Raw genomic sequence first — 15,114 nt, forward strand, 5'->3', positions numbered from 1 at the left:
TTATTCTGACGTCACACTCCTAATGTCCCGGGCAGATTGAGATCCAGATTTCTACTCATTGTCGTCTTATTGATCCCTGAATAATTTGTACTCCTGACCCGGGCACTTTCCATGGACAGGCTCCATGACCCGGGACATATCAGGGTATCATCAATAAGATTAACCTCCTACTCAACCCTACTCTTGAAAAAAATTACTTTTTATTCCAAAAATATTAATGTATCAGTTCAACACATCACACATTCAGTTTATATATATAATGAAAAATAATTTTTTTATAGATCAAGTCCAGTAAAAATTTGTTTCAATAAATTAACCGTGAAACGATCTCTTAAGAATTTTTGTACATTTTTAATTTAGAGGCAGACTTGTGCAGTCGAATCCTTTTATTTCAAGGAAATTGGAGGCCGAGTCCAACCGGATCAGAGAATTTATCGCATCTGTCCATCTAATCTAACATGTTTTATTAAAGTTACATCTGTGTGGCTTCATGAGTTGGCCTACCAATGAACATTAAACTATACTCTCTAGTTTTTGTACTCATCAACTCACTTCACTTCAATCTTTATTCTACACTTTTTTTTCCCGTTAACTGGTTATGTTTTTTTATGTTAATCTGGATCTACAAGTTTTGTACCAATCTATTAATAATTTGATTCTCCAATACAACTTACTCGTGCCGTTTTACCCCAAAAAACTCACAAATCACTTTATACACTTTGATCAAATCAAATGAATTATCTCAAAACTTTAGTCAAGTGCGGAAAATCAACATGGGCAGAAAATTATGCAAAAGCCACTAATAAAATTATTATTTTATTTTATAGTGAAATAATAATAAAAATATACTGTTTTGCCCATCAGAAAATTTTATTCAATCCTTCACCCACCTGATTTTGAGACTCCTGGATTTGTTGAGACTCCTGGATTTGTGTTATTTAGGAATGTGACTTTTTACATCATTTAATATTCCAACTAGTTCAAACATTAATTCTACTTGTTCAGGACAACTAATAGACCAAATAGAAACATTTGGAATACAACACATGGGATTCATGGTGCTTACTCATGTCATCATCAACAAGCCCTTCAACACATAACCGAAAAATCAATCCATGACCAGTTAACTTAAGCAATTACAACATCAAAGCAATTCTACCAAAAATAAATAACAAAAACTATTGATCAACAGCACACAATAAAGCTCCTTCAAAAAAAAAAATAGGAGAAGATTATCACACACTAAAGCACGAGAAATGTAATAATTTTAGGCCACTTTCAGAAGTTACCATTTGAATAACTTTTCGTCGTTTGAAGAGCATCGGAAGGTTCAGTGCTAGTTTTGCTGATGATCCCTTTCCCGAAATATTCTGCAATCACCGAAAAACCATCCTTTGAAGTTCTGACTTGCTGAAAGAAACAATCTTGGTTTTTCGAGTTCTGCTCCAAGCTCCTCTTCATGTCTAAAACGGCTCGGTATTCAGGAGCGCACTCGGGGCATTCTATTTCATTGTCACCTAAGCAACGCTGGTGGAATGAGTGCATGCACATGAAATGGACTGCAGGAAGGTCTAGGGTGAAAGTGCAGGCTGTGCACTTGCTAAGCTGGAAGATTCTTGCATTTGTTCTGAGATCATGGACTTCTTTTCTCATTGCCGATGTTTCCTCCTGCACATTCGATAAAGATTGAGCACATATCTTCTTCCAAGTTCTAATGTATAACAAATTTTACACTTCCTCACAAGAAAAATAACATAAATAACAGCTGCGGAGTGTACGGGAGCACAGACAAGTGAACAGAGAACAATTATATCAGTTACCATAATCTGACTTAAAGGTTAACAAAATATAGATCATCATGGTTTTGAAGTTTAAGGACTAAAGTGGTTCCATTTGTTACTGAAAAGTACGAGACAATGTTTCCTGTTTGAGAGTGTGAAGATTGAGGGCCTATTATTGTACCAAAATTGTGGCTAGTGGTACCATTACAGACTTACACTTCAAATCTTTTAAATTGTAAAGCAACTCAAATGCTATAGTTGGACGGTTGTTGCCACATACATAGCCATATGAAACAGCAGAATCAATTGATCTACCCAACAAAAAAAAAGTTCAAAATATGCTAAATAAGGGATTTGATTAGTATTCTAGAAATTATTCAACCCAACAAGGACCAACACTGGAAAATGAACTGAAAAAGAAAATCTTCCTTGGCCCAGAGTGGATGATTTCTACCATAGCAAAATAGTCATTTATACTGCTTTGGCTACATTTAGGTTAAGAAAGGAAACGCAAGTTAACGTGGTAAAAATAAGCTCTAGTCCTTTTCTAATTATTGGGTACCTCTCATCTTGAATCAGTCTACACCTCATGGAACTCTACTTAAAATTGGTGACATCTGGGATTCAAAATCTATGGGAGATCTAATCCATATAACTTCAGAAAAACCAAGGACTCACAATATATATCCTTCAATCGTGCATTTATTCTTTATTAATGAATTTCACTCGTTACGAATATCTAATCTTATTATATCACTGAATTTCTTTCTGGTAAAGAAAAGACAATATCATGTAGACAACCTGATACTTTTCAATAGCTGTCCGATTCTCATCAATCAGCTTTGACTCCTGTTCCAGCTTTCGAGCTACATAATCTTTAATTACAGAAAGAGTGAGGCTGGGGTTTCTGGACAAGGTTTGGATAACTATAATTGGAGGCAAGATGTCATCCCTTTCGATATATGTCAAGACTTCTTTAACTTCTTTGGAGCAATCTTCACCAAGTTCGCCAAAATACTTCAATAGATCTGCCCAAAGAGATGGGTCACCACCCTTATCCAAATTTCCTAGTCTCTTGCAACATGCAATTAAACCCTCGTGATCATGCGCTTGCATATAGCACGAAATCACTTCTTTATATAATTTCAACTTCTCGTAAATATATAGGAGCCCTTCTTTAAAAGAGTTCATTTCACAGAGAATAATTGCGAGATCAACATCATACAGCGGTTGCTCCTGTTCAGATGGCCAAGCACTTTTAAGCAAGAGTAGCCCCTTTTGATGCCTCTCGTGGAGATCTTTATCCTCGTCTACATTGTTCTGAATCAAATTTATCCTTCCATTTGATGCAACGTTTGAAATTGCAGGTGCATGTGACACTCTACCCGTTCTATGATCACTGTTCTCACTTATTGCAGTTTGTGAAAGAGATGGAAATTCCAAGACTCGAGTTAAGTATAACTCCAACAGGGTATTATGGATTTCCACTTGAGCAGGTGAATCCTTCACTTTGTCGGTATATTTTTCAAGAAATTCCATAAGAGATTGTGGGTGATGCACAAAAATGTTGAGAAAATCAACAGGAGATGGCAGCATGGATAAAAAGGTAACATTTGAGAAACCCCTCTTGGTCAGTTCCCCCTCTTCGGTGCAAAGTCTCATCAGTATTTCATTTGTTTCCCTTGGCTTGTGCTCTATCAGAATTTTTCCATACTCTTTAACAGTGACCCCAGCTTGACTCGGTTCAAGGCTATTTATATATTGCAGAGCTTCATCATACCTACCTAGGTCCTCAAGTAAAATTTTAAGATACCATTCGTGTCTTTCAGCCTTCTTGGCTACATACATTGCATGCTCATGGTAATTGGCTGCGCGACAGACCCGTATAGCAGTTTCCACGTCAAATTTATGTTCCCCTGCACCATCCTCACTTTTAATGAATATATTCAACTTCTCGACATCTTTAAGTTTTGTGTAACAGTTTAGCAAGAGAGTAGTATGATCTTTGGAAGCAAGGCCTTTTTCATGCAACTTTTCCAAGTAACTAGTCAGGTTGTAGATCCTCTGAGCATCCAAAAACTTCTGTATGACAAACGAAGGTTCGAGATGGCCAATGGTAAGGATATACTGAGCCATCGCTTCATCATACTCTTGTTTTCCATATAAATGATCACCATATTTCCTCAGAACTTCAGCAGTTGCCACAGCATCAGCTTGCTGGCTCTGGACAAGATTAATAGCTACAGTGTAAAGATTTTTCTTGAAAAGCATATCCAGCTTGCTCTCCATATCCTTTTCAACAACAAAAAGAGCTGATTTGTCTGCCATTATGAGTACTATACTACCCCATTCACACAGCATGTGAGAAACGTCTTGAACTACTATGCTGTGAGCTATTAAGTGGTTCTTCAGATCATAGACGTTGAAAGTATTCTTACCAGTTCTATGATCTGTAATAACACACAAAAGGTAACCACGAAACCAACCAAGTAGCTTTTTTTCACCCTCAAAAGCCCAACAAGGGCCTCGACCATCAACTTCATAAAAATAGACAGCTTCATGCCTGCCGATGATTAATTCCTGATTCCAACAAAACATAACAATTTTTATTCTACTACAACCGTAAGCATTCTTCGACGAAACATGAATTAAAAAAATATGCACTAGACAATGAGATTAATTTTACCTACCGAGCGATCACTTAATGCTACACCGATTGTTGAAGATCCAATGTGATCAAGAGTTTGCCTGTTGGGTGGTTGATTTTGCAAATTAAACAAACTCACTGAACTTGGAGTGACAGCAAATAGCTGAAAGGCCTGACCATCCACTCGGAATCCCAATCCCGTAATAGAAAACTGTTTTTTGTCAAAATGACTGCTATCTACCTCAAGCTTGGAGCGTTTAATGCGTTCACGAGCAAAGTCACCCTGGATGCAATAAATACCACCATTGTCCAATCCAAGGGCAATGAATATGATAGGTGGAGTTTCCTCAAAAACCAAAAAAGATGTGATCTGTAAAATAGCAAATAATGGCATTTAAGTTGTTAGTCCCTCAAAGAACTCGTGACTAGCAATGAGCATTTTGATATAACTGTACCTGTGCTGCAGGAAATTGGTTGGTAAATATCCGCAGAATTTGGACACAATCTGGACTCGGTGAACTGGGCCCCTCTTCTACCCTTTTATCGAGGTCAAATACTTTTAGGCATGTAACTGATTGTTGTGGTGGTATTTGTTCCTCCTCTCCAACTGTCACTAAGATGTTCCTTTGCTGATTCACGCAAAGTGAGAAAATTTAGATTCCCAGTGAAATCGATTAAATGAATTAAAACTTAAGAAGCATAAACAAAGAAAGGACATGTGATAAGCTTAAGGATTCAAGCTTTGGTCTTCTGTGTCAATCCGCAAGATAAAGAGAAAGACCACACTCTTACTTGCATTCCATACACATCCGAAACATTAACTAAAAAGGCCAAAAATATGAACTTGGACCAAGTAGACCGAATTTCGCATATGAAGTTTCCTGATAACGCGTTCCTCATTATTCTCGCTAGCCCAGAGTCAACTCGAAAATCCAAGATGACTAACTTCTCATCAGTTTTGAGACCAAAAAACTCAACAACGATAAATTGGCCGCAATCAGATGAACAAATGAATATCAATAAATATATATATTTAAAAAAAAAAACCCAAATACCTTAAGTTGCTGGAGGAAGAGAACAGAGGATGAGTGAGCTTGAAAGGAGTATTGAAGCTGGAAGCCGCGATCGAGCAGCGAAACGGTGCCGTTCTCGGAACCCAATACAATTTTACCTCTGCCGCTGGAGCAGCACCGAATTCCTCCCTCAACTTCGTCCGGAATCCGGCTTTTCTTCTCCTCGAAGAATTCGAATTTCCTCCACTGATACATTATTCTCCTCAATTTTACCGTGTCAAATCAATCAATAAGCATACAAATATCGATATACACGTGCTGTAAGGATCTATGGATATGATTTATAAGGCAGCGACGACGGCAACGGCAGCGGCGATAGCAGACGGATGTTGGTGGCGTCGGTGAGAAGAGAAGGTCTACAAAGCATCCGGTTTAAAAATTTAATAAATTGAATCATCGTTTTTTAAGTATAAACTTGTATTTAACTCGTGTGGTGAACCGGATATTATTAAAAATTAATGAAAAATAATAGATATTTAAATTGAAAAAATTATATAATTATAAAAAATAAAAATAAAAACTAATTTTTTCGTTAATTTTAAAAAAAATTTTAAATACAACGCATGTTGATTAATTTTTTGGCTAATACAACGAACATTACATCTTGGAAGGATTCAACTCATATTATTTCAAAATTCAATTTGGTAGTAGATAACTTTAGTAAGATAAATAGAATAAAATTGATTTCTAATATAATATGCAATATTGCATTATTAATAATTTAAAATTCAAATAAGACATCCCAAGGGACAAAAATTATACATTGGATGCTTTTGACAGAATTATATCATACATTAACTCTTTCAAATTATGGAAATCTCGAATTGTATGCGTTGGGTGTTAAATATTCCTGATTATTGATGGTAATATACATGTTTATTGAGAGTAATTTAATGTCCATTTGAAACTCTTTTAAATCTATCTCTTTTAATTTTCTTGTGCTCTCTTATTTGAATTTTATAATATACATATGGTTTTTGAAAAAAACTACAATGCATTAATTCTTTCAAATTAAGGTAATTTCAAAATAATATGCATTTGGGATAAAAAATTTATGATTATTAAATGGTAATTTAATGTCTATTGGAAAACATTGTTGTAGTAATAACTTTTAACACTCAACCAATTTTATTATTAGAAAAATTAAATAAAATAATTAAATATTGTATTTCTTTTTTGTATGTAATTTGGACAGGAAATTATTTAAAATAACAAAATGTATTTTTGAATGATTTAGCTCATGACTGATACTGAACATTTTATACTGTTTTTTATTAAATAGATTGATATAATCAATGCAAAAATTTTAATATATTTTACGTTTTCAATAGAGTTTAGTTTCAATTTGAGTAAAATAATAAAAAACATATAATACATAAATTACATTTGAATTAATATAAAAATTAATTAAATTCAAAATTGAATTAAATGAATTGATATAATCAATGCAAACAATAATTGAAGTAATCATTTATTGCAGTACACATATGTCAATATTTATGATACATCTGTTTTTTTTTAGAAATGATATTTGTATTTAAAAGTTATTTCTACAGTTTGTAATAAAAATTAAATATATCATACTATCACAATAACACAAAGCATATCACAAATTAAATTGATTGATATAATCAATGCAAAAATTTTAATGTGGTTTATGTTTTCAATAGAGTTTAGTTTCAATTTAAATAAAAAATAATAAAAGATATATAATACATAAATTATATTTGAATTAATATATGAATGAAATTCAAATTTGAACTAAATGAATTGATATAATCAATGCAAACAATAAATGAAATTATCATTTATTGCAGTACATATATTTCAATATTCATGAAATATCTTTCTTTTTTTAGCATTGTCATTTTGGCGGAAACTTATTATTTTGGGCAAAAACTCTGCTTTTATATATATATATATATATATATATATATATATATAAATAAATGTAAAGATTTAAAGAAAATATCTATTCCACTTTCAACTTAGTATTTAATTTTAAGAAATAAAATTTTAGTGTGAACTCTCTAATTTTGATGAAATAATTAAAAATATTCTTAATATTATAACAGGACTATGGCCGAAATTAATATATACTGGACTTATTTCAATAATTTGGAATAAATATGTAACGTTCCGAAAATTTGAAAGTCAACATAAATCACATGCATGCAAGTTATTAAATTCTTTATATTTTATTAAATTGTTTTAAATCATTAAATACATGTTTATTTCATGAATTTGTTTTTTAATTTATAATTTATTTAAAGTTTCATATATTAGGATTTTAAGTTGTATTTCACGCTCGAACGAAGAACGGAGACTGGGAATATTCAGGAAAATTTTTTTTATTGAATAATTATTTAATATAAGATGTTTTAAGTGTATTTTTCAAGAATTGGGCTTTGTTGTGTATTTTTACCCGCCGAGGCATATTTTTAATCTGTACGTAAATTTTATAGAATCGGGAGACTTTTCGAGGGCTCGGACAACATTTTCAAAAAATTATCTAAACAAAATATTTTCCGAGAGTGTGTTTAGGCTTGATGAGCCTATTTTTAAGCTTGGTGGGCTCAAGACTCTTTTTAAACTTTTTAAAATTAATTAGGGGCTCATTTGTGTGGTGTTTTCTATTTAAGTATGCCTTAAGCCTACCCTTAACCTTAACCTAAAGTGAGCAGCCCTCCACCCCCTTAGTGTAGCAGCTTTTTCACGAGAGAAAACCTACAGCAGCTTCAAGCTTTCGAAATTCTTCAAGCAAGCCTCATTCCCCGCTCTTCCGGTGTCTCCCCGACGCACAATCTCCTAGTTTTCGAGCATAATTCATCAAGACATGTCACATACTTTTATTTCTGCATGTTACACGCTATATGTATGTTGTTATGTGTTCATTTGTATGAGGATTTCTCGATCCAACGCATGTCATGGAGATTCTTCGATTTTGGGTTAAATTCGTGCATCTTTTTTGTCCACCATTCACGTTTCTTGTATGGTTGCAAGGGGCTGCTATTCTTGGTGCGTTTTAAGGGCTGTGTAGGGTTTTATGATCGTTTCATGTAGCTGGTGTCGAGTCATGGTGGAGATAAGTAGCGAGCCGTGCGATTCCTGGTTGAGGTGAGATCGTTTTTGGTGTAGTCGGGTGTTTGACTGTGGCCGGTGGCGTGAAGAACCATTCCAAGACGTGGAACAGACCCTGGTGGGTCCGAGCCATGCCATAGGGTGGTTGCACGTTGCTGATCTTGGCTTAAGATTAGCTTGAGGTCACGTTGTTGAGGGAGTGCCGCGGGTGAGAGTTTAGGGTGTTTCTTCGGCTGCTGGTGGGCTGCCGCTTATTGGAGGTTGGGAGCTGAGGTTAGAGTGGTCCCTCAGGGTCCTAAGGTGAGCTAGGTAGTGATGGTTCAAGGTTGGTCCGAGCCGGTAGAGCCTAGGGTCGAAAATTCTTAATTTTGATGGTTTATGGTTTTCGATGTGTTAAGGTGAGCAAATTTCAGCAGCAGGTGGCTTGCTATTCGAAGGGTTTAAGGGGATGGTCTAGGTGTTTTAAGGGCCCTTAAGATGTGTATAGGATGTAGTAAAAAGCTTGGGAAATTTTGGCTAAGTTTCGGGTTGATTCGGGTTTAAACCGGGACCCCGGTCCAAGTTTTAAAACGAAACGATTAAGTTTTTAAAAGGCTCGAGTTTGCGGATAAGAAACAATTTTAAAAAGGTTTTGGGATGATTTAAGGAGTTTGTTAAGCTTCGAATCAAAATTTAGAGGTCCAGGGATAAAATTGTCATTTTGGGTTTCAAGGGCAAAATGGTCATTTTGCACCTGAGTCGAGATTTTTGTCTTGGCAGCGCCCTTAGCACATTTTATCATGTTTTTAAATGTTTATGCATCATGATCACGATTTTTATGAATTTATGAAATATATGTTGCATGCTTGATTTTAAGGAAAATTTACGCATGTGCATGATTTTGATAAGTGATGAAAATGATGATGTTTTGAAGGATGAGAATTAGTTGTGGCTATCGAAGTATACGTAAATGCTTAAAATGTATATGTAAATGCTGATGATGAGGCCTATGCACAGTGGATGGGTAATAATGTCGCTGATGTCCGACAGCCGCCGAGTACCGTAGTTCTATGTATGATGGATCCATCGTAAATGATGAATGATGTAGGACAGTCACAACTAATGAAATGAATTCACCAAAGGAAATGATGTATAATGATGAATGATGATAATGATGAGTCGTTTGGACATGTAATGATTTCATATGACACGACTGCATTTACGCTTTTTAAGTGCATGAAAGGTATGTTGATTATAGTATATTTTCACTGCTGTGTGCTATGTATATGTACTTTTTATTCCTGGTACACAGGTGTGTTAAGTCTTTAGACTCAATAGGCGTGTGTTATGCAGTTGAGCATGTTATTGAGGGGACTGGAGTTGCCGAACTCTAAGTCGGCAAAACTGGATGTGCGTGCACGACCCGAGGACAACATTTCTTCCGCACATGATGTTTTTTTTATGAGTTTTGAGAGGACATTAGCATTTTATACATTGGTTTTGTTACGTTTCTGGTTGTAGGATTTTTACTCGTTATATTACGCTTTTTCTGTTGGTCGAGTTTGGCCATCTTGTCTACATTGTTTTAAGTTGTTAAACATATATGATTATTTTTAAATGGTATGTTTTCAATAGGGTATTTGAGTGCATATTTCGAAAAGGTGAGCTTTTACGGAAAAAGATATTTCCACATTTTAAATTAGTAGATGTTACAGTTGATATCAGAGCAAAGGTCATATATAGGGTTGTGCCATCGCCAGCTTCTGCAGCTCAGTCTTCAAGTCTCATGTTTGTAAGTTTGTATGATTTCAAATGTTTTGAAAGTTTTAATGGTATCACCTTATGTTTACATGATATATATTTTACAGTACATGTTTAGCTGTTTTAATGTTTTGGAGATTAAATGTTTTAAAAACAAGATTGGATTGCATGTTGGTTACGTTAGAATTAAAAATGTCTATGAAATTCGGCTATTGGGCATTAGGAAAGGTTGAAAATAATTTGACTAGATTGATTTGTGGATTTTTGTACAGATATTCTATTTTTTTGGGTCATAAGTTAATCATGAAGATTCTGAATGCTTTTGGGACATGTAGATTTTCTAAAAAATACTGACGATTCGTGTATATTATTTGAGTTAATTTCTTGATAATTACATATAAGGAATAATGATTCGAAGACTAGCTTGGCCTTTAGAAGGATGAAATAGAAACTTTGGGATTTTAAGTTTCGATGTAAAGGTAAGTGATAAAGTTTGTTTGACGGCAACTTCACACAATCGCGTAATATCTATGTTTGGATCATGCATGTTTTTATTATAAATACCTGCAAAAAACCCATATTTTTCCGTCGAACGATATATTTTCTCGACCAACTCTTGAGTACTGCTCAATGATTGTCAAAACGAAAGAGAGAGGACGAACATCGGGATCATCGACCACGAGGAAAAAGGGGATAAAGAACCCATTTAATTAATTTCTTTGGAGTTCTCGATATAACATGCAATGATAACAAAATTAAATTACATAATTTGAGGGATGAAGGTTGGTGTGTGTAGATATATATGATGATATCCGGTCTCCTCTCTCTCTTCTTACTGCCTCTCTCTTCCGATTCTGTGCTTCCTCCATGTTAATATACTTCTCTGCCCGGGACAACAAATCCTCAAAGTCTCCAGGCACCTTCTTTGTTAATGAACGAAAAAACTCACCCTCCCTCAATCCATGGGTGAATGCAGTTGTCTTGGTCTCGGTGACACAAGTGGGAACATCCAGAGCAACTCTGTTAAACCTTCTGATACGATCCCTTAGGCTCTCCTCCGGGCTCTGTTTAACTTTGAAAAGACTAAATGCAGTCTTTTTGTACTTTTTGCTGCTACTGAAATGGTGTAAAAATATCTTTTGAAAATCATCAAAATAATGGAGACACTGAGGGGCCAGTCCCTCAAACCACCTTTGCGCCGAGTCAACCAGAGTCTTTAAGAACACTTTGCACTTGATTCTGTCAATATAGCAGTGCAACATGGCCATATTCTCGAACCTGGCCAGGTGTTCTTTGGGGCCTGCGTTGTCATCATAATCTTTAACCTTGGTAGACTTGATGAGAAGCATCTCTCCGGGCTACGGCTTTTTCCACTTCCTCGTATATAATCCGAGCCAACTCCTCCGGGAATAAAGTAATGACAGTGGGAGGCTCGAAAGTAAAACCGTCCCATATAGGGCCAAACTGCGGGAAAGCCTTCCGCCGTACTGTCATTTTCTGTATCCAGCTAGCGTCATCAAGGGCCTTGGTCGGTGGCAACCACTCATCGTCATCTTGAAAAACGACCCCAGCGCCCGCACATAGCTCAGTGATAATGTGGGGGAAGAATAATGCCACATTCGGATTATGAATGCTCAGCTGGATCTACGAATGAATGATCCTGCCCACATTGAGTGGCATGTGAGTGATCAGTGCGTAAAGCAGCAGCCCCCTCTCTCTCTGGACTTCTCTAGTGTGCCCGACTGGCATCAAACGTGTGGCCACGAATGCATATCACATCGCAGCCGGGACGAGCAAATATTTCTCTGCAAAACAAGTGTGCGAGCCAGGTGTCTTCCACGGAGACCCCGGATAGCAGATTCTTTGCATCATCAAGTCTAAATTGGGTTTTGCTGCCCATGCCACATAAACCGAGTCATCCACAGCTGGTGTCTCAAGCACCCTATTAATTTCTACCGAACAAAAATCTACCAGTTTTCCTCTCACAAATGCTTTACTATCGCTCCTCCCAGCCGCATTAGCATATAATTCTCTCACCACTGGCACCACCGCGGCTTGCGGTTGGCTACAAAATTTTCCCCAACTTCTATTCTCAATTTGATTTATAATAGATATGTATTGCACAAGCTGGAAACCATGTTTGCGAAGCGGAGCTCTATGTATTTTCGCATGTTCATAGCGTTCCCTAGCGGTATCATTCACAAATAATTGAGAATTACGCGATGAAGACGAAGAGGCATGACTCACCCGAGCTTTCTTAGGCGCCATCGTGGATTAAGTGGGAAAGCAAGGATCCCGGAGTAGGAGGGGTGTTGACGGAAGTCGGGGCGGCGGGAAAAGAGCGGCGGCGGCCGGAGAATGTCAGGGGTGGCCAGAAAAATGCTTCTTGATGCTTGGTGAAGATGGAGACCCACGATTTGTACTTGAAATTGGTATCAAACAAGCTGTGTGAGCGAGATTTTAGTGAGAAGGCGCGGAAATTCGAAGAGGGCGGCTAGGTTTCAAGTGGGGAGAAGAAAAAAAAAGTTGCAGATTTTTAAATTTGCGCGATCCGCCCGTCCGCCCGGGCGAGCTTCTTTTATCAAAAATTTATGAAATGCCGTGAGGTTTCTGCCCGGACAGACATTTACATCCGCCCGGGCGCGCCCTTTTCTAAATTTTTTTTAAAGCCGAGAGTTATCCGGCCGAGCGGAAACTTAGGTCCGCCCGGATGTAAATGTCTGTTCGGGCAGAAACCTCACGGCATTTCATAAATTTTTGATAAAAGAAGCTCGCCCGGGCGGACATAAATTTGTGCCCGGGCGGAAGCTTCATGGCTTTAAAAACTTTTTTTTTATAATAAAAATAAAACACTAAGAACATAAATAAAGATCGAACTAAATGCAAGATAAAGGAAAGAGAGGTAGTTCTCAATTTATACTCGAGAGCTTGACTGTCGATCAGTTTCAGTTCGGGTTGTCTTGGAACTGGGTGATTCCATGTTGTGGCTCGACTGTGCCACCCATGTAGTGTTTCAGTCGCTGGGCATTGACTGTAAATGTCCCATCCTTTCCATCTTTCAATTCTACAGCTCCCGATGGGTAAACTTTAGAAATCACGAATGGACCAGACCATCGCGACTTCAATTTTCCGAGAAACAGTCGCAACCGGGAGTTGTAGAGTAGCACATTTTCGCCTTCTGTGAATTCTCTTGTGATGATCCGCCTATCATGAGCCCTCTTTGTCTTTTCTTTGTAAGACAGTGTGAGATCATATGCCAGATTCCAGAATTCTTCCAACTGATCCACTTGCAACAGACGTCGTTCACCTGCATTAGTAAAGTTAAAGTTTAGTGTTTTTGTTGCCCAGTATGCTCGATGCTCTAACTCTATATGTAAATGACATAATTTACCAAACAGTAGTCTATATGATGTAGTGCCTATAGGTGTTTTGAACGCAGTCCTATATGCCCAAAGAGCATCATCTAACCTCACAGACCAATCTTTCCGACTGACACCTACTACCTTTTCCAAAATCCGCTTGATCTCTCGGTTCGACACTTCTACTTGACCACTCGTTTGGAGGTGATAGGGAGTAGATATCTTATGTGTGACACCATATTTGCTCAAAAGTTTTTCAAAGAGTTTGTTGCAAAAATGTGTGCCACCATCACTAATGATTGCTCGTGGTGTCCCAAACCTGTTAAAAATATTTTTCTTTAAAAATTTCAGGACCACTTGGGCATCATTAGTGGCATATGCTTCTGCCTCTACCCACTTAGACACATAGTCGACCGCCACCAAAATATATTTTTTTGTGAATGAGCTGGGAAACGGTCCCATGAAGTCTGTTTCCCACACATCAAAAACCTCACACTCAATGATATTATTCAAAGGAATTTCATGACGGTTAGAGATGTTACCTGTCCCTTGGCATTTATCACATGCTAGCACATAAGAACGAGCATCTTTAAAGAGGGTTGGCCAATAAAAGCCACATTCAAGTACCTTAGATGCCATCTTTGTTGGTCCGAAATGACCACCTACCTCACGGTCATGGCAGTGGTTGAGAATTTGACCAAACTCTTCCTCTGCAACACACCTTCTGATCATAGAATCTGCACATATTTTGAACAAGAAGGGTTCCTCCCAAAAATAATATTTCACGTCCAAAAAGAATTTCTTTCTTTGGTGAAATGTTAAATTTGGGGGGGGGGGGGTGAGTCTGTAACAAGAAAGTTAGCAAAATTTGCATACCAAGGACAATGTCTCACCTCAAACAGTTGCTCATCAGGAAACCAATCATCGACAGCATGATCTACACAGTCATTACTTATAAGCTCCAGTCTAGACAAGTGATCTGCTACTACATTCTCAACACTCTTCTTATCTTTTATTTCTAAATCAAATTCTTTCAACAATAAAATCCACCTAAGTAGGCATGGTTTTGCATCTTTTTTAGCAAGTAAATATATTAATGCAGAGTGATCTGTTTAGACAATGACTTTGGACAAAACAAGATATACATGAAATTTGTCAAGCGCAAATACTACTGCAAGTAATTTCTTTTCAGTTGTTGCATAATTCAATTGAGTCTCATCAAGGGTCTTACTTGCGTAGTAAATTGTATGAAATACTTTGTTTTGCCTTTGGCCGAGGACGGCACCAACCGCAGTATCACTGGCATCGCACATGACCTCAAAGGGTAGATCCCAATCTGGTGCCACCAAGACAGGAGCCGTCACCAAGCGCTCCTTCAAATCCTTGTATGCCTGTAAACAGTCAAAATTGAAATCTAAAGGCACATATTTCAT

At 36.9% G+C, this 15,114-nt stretch overlaps 2 protein-coding genes across 2 annotated transcripts; both read right to left on the minus strand.

Annotated features, from left to right (window-relative positions):
- Positions 1–1,047: 1,047 nt before the first annotated feature.
- Positions 1,048–5,901, minus strand: LOC142517724 (vacuolar protein-sorting-associated protein 11 homolog). The gene is made up of 5 exons (XM_075620119.1): positions 5,484–5,901; positions 4,884–5,057; positions 4,472–4,798; positions 2,583–4,361; positions 1,048–1,668 (listed from the first exon to the last, which is right to left on the minus strand). The coding sequence occupies exons 1-5, from the start codon at positions 5,694–5,696 to the stop codon at positions 1,279–1,281; spliced, it is 2,883 nt and encodes a 960-aa protein (XP_075476234.1). The 5' UTR covers positions 5,697–5,901; the 3' UTR covers positions 1,048–1,278.
- Positions 5,902–8,228: 2,327 nt separating this feature from the next.
- On the minus strand, positions 8,229–11,590 carry LOC142519658 (uncharacterized). Its single transcript, XM_075622693.1, has 2 exons — positions 11,159–11,590; positions 8,229–8,309 (listed from the first exon to the last, which is right to left on the minus strand). Exons 1-2 carry the CDS (start codon positions 11,588–11,590, stop codon positions 8,229–8,231), a joined length of 513 nt encoding a protein of 170 aa, XP_075478808.1.
- Between the last annotated feature and the right edge of the window lie 3,524 nt (positions 11,591–15,114).

The sequence above is a fragment of the Primulina tabacum genome, chromosome 11 (assembly GCF_025594145.1).
Source record: "Primulina tabacum isolate GXHZ01 chromosome 11, ASM2559414v2, whole genome shotgun sequence".
Lineage (NCBI taxonomy): Eukaryota > Viridiplantae > Streptophyta > Magnoliopsida > Lamiales > Gesneriaceae > Primulina > Primulina tabacum.